Raw genomic sequence first — 20,750 nt, 5'->3', positions numbered from 1 at the left:
GATACAGCAGAGGATTGGGAGACTGTCATGTGGTCAGATGAAACCAAAGTAGAACTTTTTGGTATAAACTCAACTCGTCGTGTTTGGAGGAAGAAGAATACTGAGTTGCATCCCAAGAACACCATACCTACTGTGAAGCATGGGGGTGGAAACATCATGCTATGGGGCTGTTTTTCTGCCAAGGGGACAGGACGACTGATCCGTGTTAAGGACAGAATGAATGGGGCCAAGTATCGTGAGATTTTGAGCCAAAACCTCCTTCCATCAGTGAGAACTTTGAAGATGAAACGAGGCTGGGTCTTCCAACATGACAATGATCCAAAACACACCGCCCGGGCAACAAAGGAGTGGCTCCGTAAGAAGCATTTGAAAGTCCTGGAGTGGCCTAGCCAGTCTCCAGACCTCAACCCCATAGAAAATCTGTGGCGGGAGTTGAAAGTCCGTGTTGCTCGGCGACAGCCCCAAAACATCACTGCTCTTGAGAAGATCTGCATGGAGGAATGGGCCAAAATACCAGCTACTGTGTGTGCAAACCTGGTAAAGACCTATAGTAAACGTTTGACCTCTGTTATTGCCAACAAAGTCTATGTTACAAAGTATTGAGTTGTATTTTTGTTATTGACCAAATACTTATTTTCCACCCTGATTTACGAATAAATTCTTTACAAATCCTACCATGTGAATTCATGGATTTTTTTTTCACATTCTGTCTCTCACAGTTGAAGTGTACCTCTGGTGCAAATTACTGACCTCTGTCATCATTTTAAGTGGGGGAACTTGCACAATCGGTGGCTGACTAAATACTTTTTTGCCCCACTGTATATTACAGAGCTGGAGCTTTTAGTCAGCAGGCGAGCTCGCACAAGTTGATCCTCCTGGGATGTTGCAATGGTAGACTGAAAAAAAAGCTAGGATACTAGATATAAAAATGCTTTGCTAACTTTATGGAGCAAGTCAAAGCTTAAAAATGCCTTGCCTTTTTATGCTTTGGAGAAAAGTTATTTGCAAACATATTCAACTTAAAATGCAACAGCTATGCAGATTTGGAGCTGCTAGCATATACAGGTCTGCTTACAGCAACATTTTATGATGAACTGTATCTTGGAGACAAATGCAAACACATTCCTACATGTCAGACCACAGGGGTTGGAAGCACACACAGGACATTGGGTAGACTAAAGCAATTGTCTGTCTTAAATGAACCATATCCAACAAATGTTGCACCAAATCATGTTTTCACTTGAAATGTGTTGTATTTATTTTAAATTTGTTAGATGACAGTCAAACATCAAAACAGGATCTGCACACAGTGTTAAAGTGTAGCAGACTGATGAGTGTGTGCAGTGGCAGTCCTAGTCTGTTTGGCGCCCTGGGCGAACACTCCCTCAATTTTAAATTGTTATTGATCCCTTTACCCCTACTCCTAAAGTGTATATTTATTGTTTGTTTACTCGCACTTCTGTAACTGGAGCCTCATCATCTCTCTATATACTGGACTGTATGTAGCAGAGATGACAATAAAGTTTACTTTGACTTCAGCAGCGACCAGGCGCACCGAGGGCTCTCGCGCTCACCTATAGAATTTCAAAAAAACATCGGTGCAAATTATAAGTCTGTATCATGATGTGTGGTGTTTTCGTGTTTGTTGTTTTGTTTTTATTTTGTTTTATTTTGCGAGTTGGTTATTAGATGCTGCTCCACCCAGCCAGTGAATCCCCTGTCGCCCCGCCCTCTCCACCCTGTGCCCCAAGAAGCAGGCGCACCTCGCAAACAGAGGGCGCCCTTACTCCCAGCAAATGGGCGATAGAAAACCGATCGATGCCTATGCCATTCCCAATATGCGCTGGCTGATGTCGGGGCAGCATGAGTACGAGCAATTTTTTATTTTTTTGCCAATGCCCGTGATGCCGCCCCCCATCACGATGCCGCCCCGGGCAACCACCCGTGTCTCCCGTATCTAAAACCGCTACTGAGTGCGTGTTTCTCTCACAAAATGTAGACACTCACTCTGTCACAGCCCAAAACACAGAAAGGCACAGGTCTAGATTCAAACCCAGGACCTCGGTGCTATCAGCGGAATAGCAATAAGTTTATTTAACCTAATTCCTTGGAGTCAAAAATAACTGACTCTCTAACTCTGTCATATCTATTGTTATAGTAAGGAAGTTACTTTTTCATACACGAGCTCATTATAAGCATACATTACTTTCTAATTATCTGTGATGCTTTTTGACAATAAAATATGGAGATGCAACAGCTCCCCAAAAATGAAGCCAAAACTTCTCTATCGCCCCCTGGTGTCTGGCTGCAGGATAGGTCATAAACCCCACCTCCTCCATGTTAGCGGATGGGACTATGGTCAGAGTAAAATAAAAAAAATTTCCGATAATTTTTTTTTCAACAGAGGCTTTCTTTCATTATCAGCAGGCACGTGCCCCAAGTGCCCTTTTCTTGAGGCAATATGAAACAGGGAAGTACCGCCGTGTAATCCATTTATTTTAACAAAGTAACTGTATTCTAAATACCACCTTTTTAAATGGTAACTGTAACGGAAGACCCCTATGAAAAAAACACAGAGGGAACAGTTTACCCTGCCCGGGATAGGGTTACCGGGGCCCCGCCCTGGAGCCAGGCCCGGGGAGGGTGCCCGAGGGCGAGCGTCTGGTGGCCGGGCCTTAGTCCATGGGGCCCGGCCGGGCACAGCCCGAAGAGGAGACATGGGCCCATCCTCCCGCAGGCCCACCACCCGCAGGAGGCGCCATAGGGGTCGGGTGCATTGTGTGCCGGGTGGCGGCCAGGAGCGGAGGCCCTGGCGGACTGACCCCCGGCTGCCAAGACTGGCAATAGGGACATGGAATGTCACCTCTCTGGTGGGGAAGGAGCCTGAGTTAGTGCGTGAGGTTGAGAGGTACCGGCTAGATATAGTCGGGCTCACCTCTACGCACAGCTTGGGCTCTGGAACCAGTCTCCTGGAGAGGGGCTGGACTCTGTCTCAGTCTGGAGTTGCCCCTGGTGAGAGGCGGCGGGCTGGGGTGGGTATTCTAATATCCCCTCGGCTTACTGCCGGTACGTTGGGGTTTTTCCCGGTGGACGAGAGGGTTTGTTCCCTGCGCCTTAGGGTCGGGGAACAGGTCCTGACTGTCATCTGCGCTTATGCGCCGAGTGGCAGTTCGGAGTACCCAGCCTTCTTAGAGTCCCTGGGGGGGGGGGTGCTGGAAGGTGCTCCACCTGGAGACTCTGTTGTCCTGCTGGGAGACTTCAATGCTCACGTGGGTAACGACAGCGAGACCTGGAGGGGCGTGATTGGGAGGAACGGCCTCCCTGATCTGAACCCGAGCGGTGCTTTGTTATTGGACTTCTGTGCTAATCACAGTTTGGCCATAACGAACACCTTGTTCGAACATAAGAGTGTCCATAAGTGCATGTGGCACCAGGATGCTCTAGGCCGTAGGTCGATGATCGATTTTGTAATCGTATCACCAGACCTGCGACCATATGTTCTGGACACTCGGGTAAAGAGAGGGGCTGAGCTGTCAACTGATCACCACCTGGTGGTGAGTTGGATCAGGTGGCGGGGGAGGACGCTGGACAGACCTGGTGCACCTAAACGCGTAGTGAGGGTGTGCTGGGAACGACTAGCAGAGGCCCCAGTCCTATCGGGCTTGGTTAGCCTGTGGGACTCCGGAGGCAGCTGACAGGTATCGACAGGCCAAGCGGAATGCGGCCTGGGCAGTGGCTGAAGCAAAAACTCAGGTGTGGGAGGAGTTCGGAGAGGCCATGGAAAAAGACTTTCGGACTGCCTCGAAGAGGTTCTGGCAAACCGTCAGGCGTCTCAGGAGGGGAAAGCGGTGCTCTACCTGCACTGTGTATAGTGCTGGCGGAGCGCTGCTGACGTCGACTGAGAAAATTGTCAGGCGGTGGAAGGAATACTTCGAGGACCTCCTTAATCCCACTGACGCGTCTTCCAAGGAGGAAGCAGAGTCTGGGGATGAGGGGAATGACCCGCCAATTTCTGGGGGCGAGGTCACTGAGGCAGTTAAACAACTCCTTGGTGGCAGAGCCCCTGGTGTTGATGAGGTCCGCCCAGAGTTCCTGAAGGCTCTGGACGTTGTAGGGCTGTCCTGGCTGACACGCCTCTGCAATGTTGCGTAGAGATCAGGGGCAGTACCCGTGGATTGGCAGACCGGGGTGGTGGTCCCCATCTTTAAGAAAGGGGACCGGAGGGTGTGTTCCAACTACAGGGGGATCACACTCCTCAGCCTCCCCGGGAAAGTCTATGCCAGGGTGCTGGAAAGGAGAGTTCGTCCGCTAGTCGAACCTCTGATGCAGGAGGAACAATGCGGTTTTCGTCCTGGTCGCGGAACACTGGACCAGCTCTTCATCCTCTCGAGGATACTTGAGGGTGCATGGGAGTTTGCCCAACCAGTCTACATGTGTTTTGTGGACTTGGAGAAGGCATTCGACCGTGTCCCTCGGGGTGTCCTGTGGGAGGTGTTGTGGGAGTATGGGGTGTCTGGCCCATTGCTACGGGCCATTCGATCCCTATACAACCGTTGCAAGAGCTTGGTTCGCATTGCCGGCAATAAGTCGGACTCGTTCCCGGTGGGTGATGGGCTCCGCCAGGGCTGCCCTTTGTCACCGGTTCTGTTCATAATTTTTATGGACAGGATTTCTAGGCGCAGCCAAGTGGCGGAGGGCTTTCGCTTTGGTGGCCTCAGGATCTCATCTCTGATCTTTGCGGATGATGTGGTTCTGTTGGCTTCATCGGGTGAGGGCCTCCAGCTCGCACTGGAGCGGTTCGCAGCCGAGTGTGAAGCAGCGGGAATGAGGATCAGCACCTCCAAATCTGAGGCCATGGTTCTCAGCCGGAAAAGGGTGGAGTGCCCACTCCGGGTCGGGGATGAGGTCCTGCCCCAAGTGGAGGAGTTCAAGTATCTCGGGGTCTTGTTCGCGAGTGATGGGAGAAGGGAGCCGGAGATCGACAGACGGATTGGGGCTGCAGCTGCAGTAATGCAGACGCTGCACCGGTCCGTCGTGGTGAAGAGGGAGCTGAGTGTAAAAGCGAAGCTCTCAATTTACCGGTGAATCTACGTCCCTACCCTCACCTATGGCCACGAGCTGTGGGTAGTGACCGAAAGGACGAGATCGCGGATACAAGCGGCGGAAATGAGCTTCCTCCGAAGGGTGGCTGGCATCTCCCTTAGAGATAGGGTGAGAAGTTCAGCCATCCGGGAGGGGCTCAGAGTAGAGCTGCTGCTGCTCCACATCGAAAGGAGCCAGCTGAGGTGGTTTGGGCATCTGGTAAGGATGCCCCCTGGGCGCCTCCTGGGTGAGGTGTTCCAGGCATGTCCCACCGGGAGGAGGCCCCGGGGCAGACCCAGGACACGCTGGAGAGATTATATCTCTCGGCTGGCCTGGGAACGCCTTGGTGTTCCCCCGGATGAGCTGGAGGAGGTGGCTGGGGAGAGGGAGGTCTGGGCCTCTTTGCTTAGGCTGCTGCCCCCGCGACCCGGCCCCGGATAAAGCTGATGAAGATGGATGGATGGATGGATGGATGGAACTGTAACGGAATACAGTTACTCATATTTTGTATTTTGAATACGTAACGGCGGTACATGTATTCTGTTACTCCCCAACACTGTGTGAGTGGAAAAGTACGAGCTGTCACCGAGCAGAAACAATAATAACCACTGCAGCCAAGAAGAGTGCCTGACGAGCCCAGTTGTAAGTAAGCTATTAAGACTCGACTGTACACCGTGTTCCTGTTTTCCTCCGAAACAATAAGTTTCGTTGGAGCAGCCTTTCAACGCATCTCTCTGTCTCTATTTTTCGGCTACGAGCCCGACACGGAACCGACGTATTAGCCAGAGGTCCCTTTACCAACCCGTGGTCATTAGGTCTTGGCTTCAACCTCTGAAATTGAAAAGCAGTTTGGAATACAAAGTTCCCTTTCAGGAAGGTATACGTACTTGAGGGAGAATGGTCCAATCATGCCAACTAGATTATTAAATAAGGAGGTGCTCAGGGAAAGGGCACTGACTACGTAACAGGAGAAAGTCTCTAACGAAGGAGAAGGATAGGAGAAAAATACAAAAGACTCACTCATCCAGAGAACTGTCATGTCTGCAACTGAGTACATTAAGTACCACGGTCTCCTCCTGCCCCCGGAGGCCCACACCACGGAGAGCTTGGAGTACGCCCAGAATTTCTGTGTGGAAGACACTGATGTGTTTGCCATCACTTATCCGAAGTCTGGTATGTGTTTGTTCTCATATCTGTTGTCGCTTTTTAGCTTTTCTAGTTGTCTCTGATGGTTTTTGTTGGTTTACTTTTGTTGATAAGCTTTAGTTTCCACATTTCATATATTTACTCCTGTATATTTAAGAAATTTATTTTGATGGCAGCAAAACATCTCAAAAAAAGCTGAGATTTGGGCAAAAGAACACTGAAAAGGGAAGTGACACTAAAAATAATCACATGGAGGAGCATTTCAAAAATTATTTGATTAATTAGTGACAGGTCAGCAACATGACTTGGAATAAAAAGATCATCTAAGAGAGGCAGAGTTTCTCAAAAATGACGCTAGGCAGCGGTTCCTTTCTGAAAACAGCATTCACAGGTTGTGGAATGGTTTCAGAAAAATGTTCCTCAAATTAATGCCTGCATCTCTGAAGGTGTGGGGGTCTATCTGTGCTTATGGAGTGGGTGCTTGCACATCTGGAAAGATGCCTTCAGAGCAGAAAAGTAACTTTTAGTTTAATTTTTCTGTGATTTTCTGCCTCTTTTTCTGTGATATCCTGCCTTTTTGGCCTAAAGAGACCACCCACCATTGGAGAGGAACTCCTCTAATAAGCACATCAGGGCTTAGGAGGGTAGCTCAAATAAGTCAAACGATATAGACCAAAAGCAAATATGCATATTTCAGCAAACCACATACTGCCGCTAATACAGCATGCTTTTATAGTAGAAGATTCTACTTCAACTGGCTCCTTTCAGTATGGAAGAGTAGCGGCTCTACCCTGAGGCACAATCTCTAATGGAGAGACCAGCCTCCCTTCAGAGAAAGGTCATTTCTGCAAACATTCTCAACTTAGAGGTGCTGATTCTCATTCCCACCACTTCATACTCAGCTGTAAGACAGGACAGCAGGGGGGAAAGTGGTAATTTCTTGAAATTCAGAGATTATACATAATGTCCTCATTTATTTAAAAAACAAACTGGAGTATACTCCCTGTATCCCATACAGAGGTGGCATGAAAATGCTATGCAGTTAAGTGAAGGCTCAACAAGTTAGCTTACTGTTTGTAATAATGCACCTTGTAGGACTGGTAGAGAGCAGACTCTGGGCTTCATGGTCAGTTTAACAGACAATGATGGTGGGAATATTATTAGTAGTCCACTCACTGAGCTTGACGTTTATAGTAGCTTCATACTCTGTAACAGTTGGAAACCAGCCATGATAGCTCATCTAGCATCTCTGTTGGCTAAATCCATAAACAACAGTGAATCTCAGAGCAGCAGCATACCTTAGCTGATCACAGCATGTACTCAAAGAAAAATCCTACTGGCGCTCACATTGGGAATTGTTCTTATGTGATTCTTTTCCCTATGCCCACCACCCACCTACTGAATCCTACTGTCTACTGTAATGTTGGGCTACATTAATTTTTTCTGTTTACATGTTGATGCAAAGTCACCCATCTACAGTGCAGGCAACAGCAACAAATGTAAGGCGGAGTTAGCTTAGTACAAAAATAGCTGGTAGAAATTTTTTTTCAGAGAGCTGTTTTTTATTTTTGTACTCAGGGTACATTTACATCCAGTATAAGTCCACATGCTTTACGTATACTTGGTCAAAGAAGTTGAATCATCTGGACGACCCTTTCAAATTTTGATTTGTCAGACCTCTGGAAAATCTTTCACTTAAGTCTTTGTTAGATGAAGTCAGCCTCAAAGAAGACAACAGCATTTCTGGATCTTTTTTTCCCTTGCAGGGCAGGATGTTGTTTTGAAGTTGTGGTGCAATGACAAACTGTGTTCAATGGCATTGTTTCTCAGAAGGGTTCCTGAGCTCGGGCATAGTTTCCAATACAGATTGTGTCTGTTATTTCACTGTTATTTCTTCAGGTACAATCTGGATGCAGGAGATCCTCCCACTGGTGCTGAATGGGGGGGATCTGACCCCCATACATAGCATTCCTAACTGGGAGAGAGTCCCATGGCTGGAAGAGAAACACCTGGCACGGGTGGTGGATAAGCTGGCATCTCCACGGGCACTGGTCTCACATTTTCCCTACAACCTCATGCCCCCTTCCTTCTGTACCTCCAAAGCAAAGGTAATGACTCTGTGTGATATTCCCAATGTGTTCCTGATTGTGTAAGAGACTTTACACACACGTATGTTTTTGCACTCTTTCTGCTGTAGGTGATCTACGTCATGAGGAACCCAAAGGACATCATGGTGTCTTCATACTACTTCCACCAGATGGTCGGCTTCCTTGAAGATCCAGGAACCTTTGATGAGTTCATGGATAAATTTCTTGAGGGCAAAGGTCAGAGATCACATATGCACAAGAGGAGACATGCAAGAAAATCAATATTTGCAAGTTCTATCACAATAGTGGTTGGATCAGTAACTGGTCAGCCAATGTCTGCTTTATTTGCAGTGATGTTTGGAAAATGGACAGACCACGTGAAGAGTTGGAGAAACAGTGAACTGGGAGACAGAATAATGTACATTACATATGAAGAAATGGTTCAGGTAAAAACACTTCCAATGTTTTCACTGAAAGGAAAGTATTTCATGTGAGTTTTTTTTTTTTTTGACTAAACTACCAGACGCAGTGTCTCATAGTGCACCGCATTGTCAGTGTGTGCGTGCACACTATGACAGACAGGTGTAACAGAGAGCTGCCATTACCTGCACAGAATAAATATTTTAACTCACACTTTCTCTTGTTATATTTTCAATTGTCATATTGTGCATTGAAGTAAACAGAAAGTAATTGGAGGACTGTTGAAACTTTTATTCATTATCAGGTCATCAGCTGAATTACATGAGCAGGTGTTGTTAGCTGTGTGTGTATTTGTGGGTGCGGTTGTCTTGCTCAACTTCAGCCTGCAACTTGTCACTACGGCATTCGCCTACAATATACAAGTAAAGAAAGCGATCTATATCAATATACAAATCTGTTGGTTAAATAACATGAATTTTTGCAAATATAAATCATAGTAGTCAGCTAGAACCTCATAGAAAGAAATAGTTTTTTCAGCCTTTTACTCACCTCTGCTGCCTCCTGGTTGCAATGTTATGATCGGGGAAGATTGTGCCCCAGGCAGTGTTGGGAAGGTTACTTTTAAAATGTATTCCACTACAGATTACAGAATACATGCCCCAAAATGTATTTTGTAACGTATTCCGTTACGTTACTCAGTGAGAGTAACGTATTCTGAATACTTTGGATCACTTAACATATTATCATGCTTTTTACAACTGCATGAATGTACTGTTGCTGTGTGACTTATTACTATTACTGAAGGTCCGCGGCTCCAAACCGTAGTAAAGGGACCTCTGGCTAATACGTCGGTTCCGTGTCGGGCTTGTAGCCAGGGCTGGACTGGGACAAAAAATTGACCCGGGCATTTTGACTAGAGACCGCCCCCTCAGGTATTATAGTAAAAGCCATAAAGCCTTTGAATGAAAACAGACGCTGTTGTGACAGTGATGTACACTGTCTTGTTGGTATATGTATGATTTCTATACATTTTACGTCAGATAACAACTTTGGTTGTAAGCATCAGATAATTAATAAAAGCGAGACGTTTTAAATGAGAATAAGAACGTGTTTCTTTGTGCCCCCCTTTCCCTGTTAATGCCCTACCTGGCCCCCTGGCAAAACATACTAGACCCGCCCCTGCACAGTTACCAGCTGTCAGCGTAAAAAAGGATCCTGGTGTTATTTGTCTCTTAGAAACAGTTCATAACTTCCCTTCAATTCATTCATGTCACCTAAAAGGTAAACCTGTTTCTCAATCACCTGTTCAGCTCTGATGATTCAGTAAGGACATCTCCTGGTTTCATCTTCATGTTTCCCTCTCGCCACATATACAAACCGATATCATGACCATGAGAGATCATGAGTTATTGTAACTGACTGTAAAAAGTCAGCACAATGAAAATAAACTACACCTTAACTTGGTTTATATTTGACCCAGATAGACTGCAGGTCATAACTTCTTACCTGAAGTTCAGTTAACCTGACACTCAGACCTGCGTCTGCCTCGGGTCTCTCCTTCTCCTGCCTCACCTTTCTCTCATCCACCTGCTGGCCTCCACCACTTGCTAATGTTACTGAATCTGTGGAAGCTCCGCGATAGCCACCACCAAACAACTGAGTTATTTTTACACACCGGCCAGCATCTGGCCAATCCACCACCTTTCATTGTTTATACCATTACCAAAAAAAAAAAAAAAAATCATCAGCCCATAAAAACAAAAAATCACCATCGGCCCACCGGGCAAATGCCCGGTATGCCCGATGGCCAGTCCAGCTATGCTTGTAGCCAAAAAATAGAGACAGAGAGAGGCGTTGAAAGGCTGCTCCAACGGAACTTATTGTTTCGGAGGAAAACAGGAACACAGTGTACACTCGAGTCTTAATAGCTTACTTACAACTGGGCTCTTCAGGCACTCTCCTTGGCTGCAGTGGTTATTATTGTTTCTGCTCGGTGACAGCTCGTACTTTTCCACTCACATTTTTCTCCCAGACACATAACGGGTATGGCAGTCCATTCTCCCTGCAGCACGGACTACACTGCCATAAGGCTACATTCTTTAGGCCTATTAGCTTAGCACAACAACAACAACAACAACAAAAGCACTCTCTCTCTCACCCAGGAAACACACAGTCGCAGAGAGAGCGCGTCACCATGGCAACCGTAACGCTGCCGCCTGGATCAACAGAACATAGCTGTCAAACAAAACCCAAACAGGCCTGACCCGCCACAATATGAAACAGGAAAACACCGCCGTGTAATCCATTTATTTCAACAAAGTAACTGTATTCTAAATACCACCTTTTTAAACGGTAACTGTAACAGAATACAGTTACTCATATTTTGTATTTTAAATACGTAACGGCGGTACATGTATTCCGTTACTCCCCAACACTGGCCCCAGGACCCGCAAACTATTTGTTCCGGGAGGAGAGTAAGGCATGAGTATAGGGTATGGGAATTTATTTATTCATTCATTCATATTTATAATAGGGTTATTGTTGGTTGTTATTTTAAATGTGGCCTAAGTTGGAAATGTTTGTAAATAGTGTATTTTTATAAATATTTCTGTGTTACAATGCAATTTCTTTTGTATCATCTATAGTCCTGAGTGAAACCTGCAGAATGGAATATCCTGTGAGGTTATTTAAACCCATCTGTTTCATTCAGTCAAAGACTCTTTGGTTCTTATGTTGGATGTCTGCTTCCATGGCCACTCGACCAAGCTGACAACTGTGTTTTTAAAAATTGTTACTTACCTACATCTATTAATATTGTGTTTTGAGTAGGGGTGGGACTCGATTAAAAGAAAGTTAATCTAATTAATTAGAGGCTTTGTAATTAATGAATTAATCTTGATTAATCACATTTAATCGCACAAGCAAATGTGCCTCAAAGCGCAAATGTTTTGTTTTTTTTAGTTTAAAAGGGTTTTAGTGGGCGACAGAATAAATAATAGACATGGACATGAAACACAGAGAGACTGAGGAGGAGCTTCTTCCCGCAGGCGATACGGTCTCTCAATCACACCACCACACAGTACTGACCCACACATATAGTTCTTACACACACTGGACACTCTGGACATTGTTTTCACTTCATCACTTTAAGCATATTTGCACTGCACAAGACACTATATAATGTGGATTGCACAACACTGGACATTATATTCCTCATCTCCAGTTAATATTTGTACAGCTGCTGTTATTGTGTGTATATATATTTATATTTCTCTTACATTCTTATATATGTCTATACTTTGTATTTTGTTGTACAGTTATCTTATTTTCAACTTTAATTTATATATTTTATCTTATTCTTTCCCAGTTAAATTTACCCTTCATTCTAATTTGTGTTGTACAGTTATCTCGTTCTTAACTTAATTTTTTATATTTTATTTTATTCCTTCCTGGTTAAATTTACCCTTTTTTATTTTCATATTTATTTATTTCCTATCTTATTCATAGCCTTTTTTTTTTTCTTTAGGTCACGAGCAGTTGTCCAAGCATTTCACTGCATATCGTACTGTGTATGACTGTGTATGTGACAAATAAAAATTTGAATTTGAATTTGAATTTGAAAATTGTAAACTCAACCTCTTAATTTCTGGGGGGAAAAAAATTAAACTGCATTTCAATTCAAAACAGAGAAGCAAAAATAATATCCCTGGCCAAAATTGGGCAGACTTAAAAATAAAATACTATTATAAGTACATTTTCAAAATGGTATTGTATTTCAATAATAATGATAAAGATTTCAACATAAAGTGCAGTTTTTCTTCTTAAAAAAATAAGGCAGAAATATAAAAGGTTATTTGACCAGTGTCACCTTTAAACTCTGAGTAACCTTAGCCAAAATTATTTTGTACATTCCGCTAAAACAGTGTGATCATCGACTATTTTAGTGCAAAAAATAACAAACCCATTGGACTCACAATACCTACGTACTCCATACTGTCTGGTCTGTGTCTTTTAACCAGTTACTTAGACAAAGTAACTGTGCTTTTATCTGTTTTTATGTTGTAAGGTATGAAGATTCATGTGCTTTGTGCTGAGATGTTTTTTTTCTGTTCTCAAACTGCTCTCCTCTCAGGACCTCAGTCTGCTTTTCTCCTCCTCTCCCTTCATGTATTGTGCATTTCATTGTTTTTCTTACCATCCTACCGCTCTCTGACCTGTCTTCCCAATGTGATGTTTTTGAAGTGTATATATGGTTAGAAGGGGACCCATTTCACTGCAGGTAACATGTACATGAAACATTGCAAGTGACAGTTAAATGCATAACCATCATCATCATCATCACTTCCAGGCCAGGCCAGACAGCTGTGGGTGGGTCTCTGCTCGACTGGACCACCACTGCAGCGGGGAGTCTGTCTCGCTGATGATGGATTCTGCTCTGTACAAACTCAGAGCCCTGTTGCACAGGGTGTCCTCATCTCAATCAGAGTCTGAAGACAAAGAAGAGAGGAGGAGGCCCATTGTTTTTGCTGCCTCCTTTGTGGTGGCATCTTTACGCTATTCCTACAGCAGGGCTTCAAGGCTGGTCCAAAACTCTTCTCGCTCTCCGCTTGCAGGATGCTTTAAATCCTTAAAGTGTGGGTCAAGCACAGTAGCTATCTTGAGCCACTGATGGTTGAGTGTAGCTACACACTGGGATAGGTCCTTTGTGAAGGCAGTCTTAAATTTCACCATGTAGTTTGAGTTATCATTGGAGACCTCCATGGTGTGACGCAGGTGGCAGAAAGCAGGTAAAACCACGGAATATAAGACATATGGCTCACCTCCAAGAAGCTCAGTCACAAACCTGTAGTAGACAGTTCAAGAAAATAATGTCCTAAATTCTTCGTTTAATGCTACCGCATCCGGGGCAGCCGATACGCCAGTATTGGGGAACAAGGATGCTGGTGAGAAGTGGGCTACTGGCCGAAGAAACCGAAACATCATCACACCGAAAGTGGAAATACAAATTTGAACTGGTCACCACGTCGGCCAAAATGAAATCATTGCCAGAACTACTGAACTGCAAAATCGACATCAGAGCTTTATCCAAATTATGACTCACAGGATCAGGGCAGACGGTCGTCGAACCATCACTCAACGATGACCAGATGGCACTCTACTACTCAGGTGGAGAAAAACGAAAAGCAGGAGTTGGTTTCATGGTTGCCCGTCGCGCAGTCAAGATTGTTGTCTCATTCCAGCCAATCTCCAATCGCCTTGTAGTGCTCACCATCAACGGTAGCATCAAAATCCGCCTCATTACCATCTACACACCAACGGAGACAAATCCAGACCCGGCCAAGAACAATTTCTATAACCAACTACAACACATGTTGGATTCAATCGGACTGGGTGGGAGAGCACGGGGTCGGGTCATTTTGGACATGGTGTAATGAACAACAACGGTTTGCGCCTCTTGTCCTTCGCCAACACCAACAACTTCATAATCGGAAACACCCAATTTTAACATCCAAAGAAACATCAACTCACATGGCAAAATCCAACAGGTGATGACTCAGCGATGTTGGATTACATCCTGATTGACTCCTGTTTCCGTGATAAATCTTCGACTACAAAGAGCCAAATGCAAATCGCACCCATTGGCAAAGCTCAACTGGAAATGCCTGTCAGATCCCGCTTACAAGGCAGAATTTCAAATAGCATTATCCAGCCATTTCGGTGCACTGGTGCCATCCAAAGATGTCAACATCAAAGAGCAACAAGTTTTGGACGTCATCATGGAAAGCGCCAAAGACCTGTGCCATCCCACACGCTGCCGAACACAGCCGTAGATATCCGACGAATGTCTCGATATGGTAGATGAAGCAAAATGTGTGAAGCTGGTCGACTTTAAATGATATCATCAGCTCAACAAGGAAGTCTGATGCCAAATGAAGGAAGAACGCGAGGCTTACTGGAACCAAGTAGTGGCTGACTTGGAGGAAGTGGCCTCAAAGCATGAGTGCCACACCATTTATCGAATGCTCTGATGCCTGAGTAGAAAAACCAAATCAACAAATGACAACATCTGAAAGGCTGATGGCACCTTTGTACGATCATCAACTGAGCGGTTACAGTGCTGGACGGTGCCACAAGGACCACCAGCAGAGCCGCCACCTATCGAAGCACCAGAGACCCCGATGGTCCAATGATGAGTCGACCCTGACAAAGGTGAAGACAGCCATCCGGACTTTGAAAAATGTAAAAAGCGCTTGGTGTGGATGCAATTACAGCGGAATCGATCAAGGCTGGCGGTGATGTTCTTCTCCAACAAGTGCACCTTCTTCCACAAAAAAATGTGGCGCACAGAGACGATTCCAAGAACACGGAAGAAGGCCATCATTATCCCAATCTTCAAGAAAGGCAACAACCGAGAATACCAAAACTAATGCGGCATCAGTCTGCTCTTGATCAGTGGAAAAGTTTTCATGAAAGTAATTCAATCATGCCTGCAGAAACATCGCGAACAAACGAACCGCGAAGAGCAAGCCGGCTTCAGACCTCACCGCGGGTCCTGTGACCAGATATTCAGTATTTGCCAGGTGAGGAGCAAATTTTATGTGGGAAACGGACGGTCATTGTCTTTATTGACTTTGGCCTACATTCGACTGCATCGATTGGGCAGCACTTTGGATGACGCTGGAGACTGAGCACATCCCACCGAAAGTAATTAAGCTCCTACAGGAAAATTAGAACAAATCATTGAGCCAAATTCGCATCTGAAGCAAGCAGTCGACTGAATTTGCAATCCGCACAGGAGTCACCTTACTGCTGCTCTTCAACATCATGGTTTACACCATCATTTGACCGTGTAGAAACATCCTGTATGAGTGGCTCTTTCTGTTGCCCCAGTCTTGTTTGCTCCTGGTGTAGTTCCTCCATATTAGCAGGGGTGTCTGTAATGCATCTCATTTTGCTTCCCTTTCAATATCATAAGGCTGTTCAATTTTACTTGAAGGCTTGAAGGCCAGTCATTTCATCAAATTTGGACTGTTCATATCTTTTATTGGCACTGCCAGTGCTAGGATCTGTGCCTCCTGCAACATGTTTTGCATTTGGATGGTACTGTAAGGTTGAGGTGCTTCGGTGGTACGGAAACTCCTTTTTGGACAGCTTGCACATGCTTTTTATCAAGGCTTCTTTCAGGTAGTCTTTTGAAATGAAATTTGCCTCCGATCAGTGCTAACAATGCGCGTTCTTCTTCTCCCTTTTTGTACATCTGATGTGTGCATCAGTGTAGTCGGTATTCCAGGAAATTGTGCATTGACAAAACTTCCCCTTTGCTTGAAATGCAAAGTGTGATTAAATGCGTTATTTTTTATTTAAATTATATTAATAAATTATTTTACATGTTTAAATTCCCACCCCTAGTTTTGAGACACAATTTCCCACATATTTTGATGCTCCACCTAAAGGCCTGAGTGCACCAATGTTCCTTCTAAGCTGTGCACGTGCACAATTGCGCACTGCTGGCACGGTCTCTGCGCACAGAAAATCTGTGTTGTGCTCAAAAAAAATCGAACCTGAATTGAAATTAAAATTAAAACTTTAACAATTCTGTTTTGCAGTGTTAGTCAGTGAGTGACTGGCTGCTCCCGTATGGGATTAGAACAATGCCACCATATCCCATAGTCCAGCCAATAATGCGATTTACATTCGCAGCTATTCAATGTGGTTGACAGGCTATGACAGCGTCCTAATGTGCCGACACCGGTGTTTTAGGTAGCAAAGCGGCGTGGCTTATGTGGAGTGAAGCCACGTTAATGACAACGTGTACAACCATTGGAGATGTGAGCAGGACAGACAAAGCAATTGACGGAAAAAGTGTGGACTTTATACCAGTTTTTAAATTGTGTTGATAGGCCACGTAAAACCAGAGTTATGATAAAAAGATATGCAATGTTTGGTTTTGTTCCTGAATAGTATTGTTGTTTATATTTACTGCGGGAAGAAACGGTAAAAATGGATTTCATAAGGAAAACGCTCGAAAGCCTGTGAGCAAAAACAAAACCAAAAAAACCCCACCCTTTCCTATTGATCGAAAAATATACCATGTCGACCAATCAAAAATGATATGGCAACATGGCATTTATTGTTTAGGAAGGGGGGAAGTTTTAGGAGTGACCGCAGTGTTTTGCCAGGTGAGTGATTTGCGACGTTTAGCACAAATCTTGTGTAGTTAGTGTGTAGTGTAGTCAATAGTTTTGTTGTGTCAGAACAATGAGGCGACTACTAAATGTTACAGGTGTTACAGGAGTGATACATCTCCTGTTGTCAGGCAGGTATCAGGCGGTTGTTCTCCTTTATCTCATAGTGGACAGAAATAATTTTTTGGAGTGACACAAATAATTTGTGTGGCATCAAATTTGATGCAGACACCTGATTGTTCTGTAAATAGTTTGAAATATTTATTTTTAAAAATGCCTTGGCTGCATTTTTAGGTAAACAGCTGCAAAAAACTTCGTTGTTTGCAAAACTTTTTTGAAGAAGTAACTATATAATTAATTGCCCAACATTGGTCATTATATACTGTATTTTGCAAACAGAGAGTTACAGGACTCTCTCCCAGACCACAGACTCATACTCATAATTCAAGTCAGAGCTTTATTTAAAAAAGAAAGTTGTGTTTTCAAAACTGGAGTTCAAGTTATTTTTGCTTCCAATAGTGTTAACATACTAAACAGGTCATGAACAAGATTTTTGTTTAAATTTTCATTGTCAGTGGGCTGAAGCAGTTAATTAAAAGTAGTCTAACATAAATGCTGTAATTTGGTTATTTTAATAAACCATGTAACTTGGATGGATTCGATGTTGGCGTGACCACAGTGCACACGTCTAATGTTGCTCACAGTGGTCCAAGAGACCGCTCAGGGAGTTTGTGTGTTTGCTCAGACACATGAAAAATTAGAGGGAACATTGGAGTGCACCCTCCACATGTGTCACTTTGAGCAAAACAAACCCAGACTTATGTCTTGCCAAAACTTGAAATTGTGACTTAAACCATTCAAACCCCTGACTTTTCAAAGTTTGCTCATGAAATGACTTTAGAATAAGTTTTCAATAAAAGCCAAATTTAAAAAAACACAGACTGTTTCACATTATATAACAAGCGTGTTTCTTCCAGGACCTGCCTGCGGCTCTCAGACGTATTTCTGATTTCCTGGGCTGTAATCTGACTGAAGAAGTAATTCAGAAGATAGCAGAGCATTGTTCCTTCAAGACCATGAAGAACAACAACATGTCCAACCTCAGTCTGGTCCCCAAGGTGTACTTGGACCATGACAAATCTCCTTTCCTAAGAAAAGGTGAGTTTCCATATCCCATTATGACACATCTGACTGGGTTGAAAAATTTGTGATATTGAACACAACACACCAACTTGGACGCGTTTGTTATCAAAGATGTCTTTTCAGAGTTTCTTCCATGGTCAATTTCTGTTCTCATCAGGTGTTTTTATGTTTATGTGACTCTTTGCATGCTTGGCGTGTTTTTGTTGTCAGGTATTGCTGGAGACTGGAAAAACCACTTCAGCTCAGAGCAACTGACCCGATTCACCTCTGTGATTTCCAAAGAGCTGGAAGGTGAGAGCTTCCCTCTACCATGGAGCTTGGATTGACCACCATCTGAAATAGTGAGACGGAGAGATCAGAAGTGGTAAAGACAAAATCGAGACCTATATCGCGAGTAATGTTATATTTCTTATATATTTGGAAGGAAAATGACAAATGGCTACACCGATTTAGTGAAACATGCAAACACACATGGAAATACAGTATATAAGGAGAAAACAAAGTTTGTCTTCTAACAAACTTGAAAGTCAGTAATTTGTCAAATCAATTTTATTCCTCAAAGCAGCCTCAATTGTCTTGGCAAGGTTTTCTTGTAAATTCAGTTAAATTAAGCCAATCAGATCCTTTTCTTTTTTTTCTCTAGGGTTTTATACTGGAGTGTAATCTTATAGTGTTATAGCTTATGATTACTGAGGTATTAACCCTTTAAGACCTACCATAGAACCAAGTCCGCCAGAGCTTATATTATATTTTTACATGTTGTAGTGCCATTTTTGGAAGCATTTCAAGTTGATATACATTAATACCACCATTATAGCCCAGATTTTAATGATATGTATGCATTAAGTGCATAGTGCACCAAAAAATTGAAAATCGTTTTTGTTTTTTTAACATATATTTCTAGTTAGAGAAATTTAAGAGTCTTATCCCTCAAAACTGTAAATACAACATAGTTTCCCACCACAGGAAATTTATTTTAAGTGTCTTCATAGTTTTATTTTTGAAATACACCAATTTTTATATACTGCAGGAAAAACAAAAATAAATATTATAAAGCAAATTTGCAAAAAAAACCCCAGCATATGCATCAAAATAAACTATTTCCAGCAGTGCAATATGAGTCCTAAGCATCCCAGAAACGACACAGAAAGTCATAAAGTCAAACATAACTTTTAAAAACACAAGTATAGGCTCATAAGGTCCTGATGGTAAAAAACTAAATTTCCGCAAAATGACGTCACTTCCGGCTCCGAGCAGGTCATGGCGGATATGAGATAGTTCACGCTGATGGATGTAGGAAGTGTTACAAACAGCTGATCAGATTGGCAAAGCCTGTTTCTGGAATATTGTGTTTTTGTTGCTGCAACTGCTTTTTATGCAGTTTTTGCAAAGCTATATGTGGAAGGAAACTGTGACCTAGGACAAGCTGATGGCATAAGATGTACGTACAACTCCTCCGGTTTCAAATGCAAAAAAAATTATTGCGCTAGCTTACGTGGTTGCAGTGCTACCGGGATTTAAAAATAGTTATGCAAAACGGAGCGTGCCCGCTCCGACCGGCTTTAAAGGGTTAATATATATTGTTTTTTAGTTTGTAATACTTATTGCATGTTAACCTTGTATATGATTAACTTTTGCCATCTAGGACCTCCATATTCTGGATCTGCATGTATTTGACATTTAACTGGTACAATTTTTAAAGTTACTGAGCACAGCACATTCACGGCACAGTCCACATGTTTCTGCTAATACAAAGTTATGATACTGCAATCTTAATTAACATGGATGTAATGTTGTATTTAATTTGTTGTTGAGAATTTTAACAAGAAGATCAATAAAGTCATTAACAGTAACTTGTTGTCTTATTTACTTCTTTTATAGTTTTGATGAAATAGTAGTAAAATTTTAAATGCTAAACATCATATTGTTCTCTGGACGTATGATAGACACACAGGCTTGTTTTTATTTCAGCTGCAGCTGTAATAACAAGAATGATGGATGAATCTTTGAAAAGACACATTTCTGTTGGATTTTGTAAAAATAAGGCCTACAAATAAAGCTCCATTCCCCTATATCTGTAACGGGGTTGCTTTTTTTCTCTCATGATGAATCAAGCTACTTTAGCCACTCTGCATTCCTCTAATCTGATTTTCAAGCCTGTACATTATGTGTACATAGTGACTCAATGTGCTCTAATCACCACTTATATATTACAGAGCTGGAGCTTTTAGTCAGCAGGCGAGCTGTGCCTAAAAATAATGAAATAGATGGACAGCCGAAAGATTTGTTTCTGAACAGAGGTCTTTAAGTTAAGAAAGTGCCATCTTTAAAAAGATATTTAAAGGTGTTTATACTATTATGTTTCCACTGTACATAAGTGCCATTGATAAGACAAGGGGTAAATAGGTGGTTCTGTGTGATGGGCATGTGTACTGATCCAAAGACGTACTTAAAATGACTCCTGTATTGTGACCAAATCCAGTACCACAGTAGTGATGTGCGATACCACTGATTTCCTTTCCGATCCGATACCAAGTAAAATTCAGGGTGGTATCGACGATACTGATCCGATACCGATACTTTGTACAAAAACGTATTTTATTTATTGTATCTTTTATAGTATCTCAAATTATAGCGTCATCATGATTACAGGATATCAGATTACTTGTTCTTATCACTTAATATT

At 43.2% G+C, this 20,750-nt stretch overlaps 1 protein-coding gene across 2 annotated transcripts; it reads left to right on the top strand.

The window, feature by feature from the left end:
• The first annotated feature begins 6,119 nt into the window (after window positions 1-6,119).
• On the top strand, window positions 6,120-19,917 carry LOC148100475 (sulfotransferase 2B1-like). Of its 2 annotated transcripts, XM_087848066.1 has the most exons (6): window positions 6,120-6,255; window positions 8,128-8,336; window positions 8,426-8,552; window positions 8,667-8,761; window positions 17,899-18,079; window positions 18,275-19,917. In XM_087848066.1, exons 1-6 carry the CDS (start codon window positions 6,120-6,122, stop codon window positions 18,388-18,390), a joined length of 864 nt encoding a protein of 287 aa, XP_087704192.1. In that variant the 3' UTR covers window positions 18,391-19,917. The 2 variants fall into 2 exon arrangements, with proteins under 2 accessions (XP_087704192.1, XP_087704191.1); XM_087848065.1 differs by having other exon boundaries at window positions 8,426-8,761.
• The last annotated feature ends 833 nt before the right edge of the window (window positions 19,918-20,750 follow it).

This window comes from Neolamprologus brichardi, chromosome 11, assembly GCF_056152115.1.
Source record: "Neolamprologus brichardi isolate AB-2024 chromosome 11, ASM5615211v1, whole genome shotgun sequence".
Lineage (NCBI taxonomy): Eukaryota > Metazoa > Chordata > Actinopteri > Cichliformes > Cichlidae > Neolamprologus > Neolamprologus brichardi.
The sequence above is the reverse complement of the archived record's forward strand: the minus strand, read 5'-3'. Positions and strand labels throughout refer to the sequence as shown.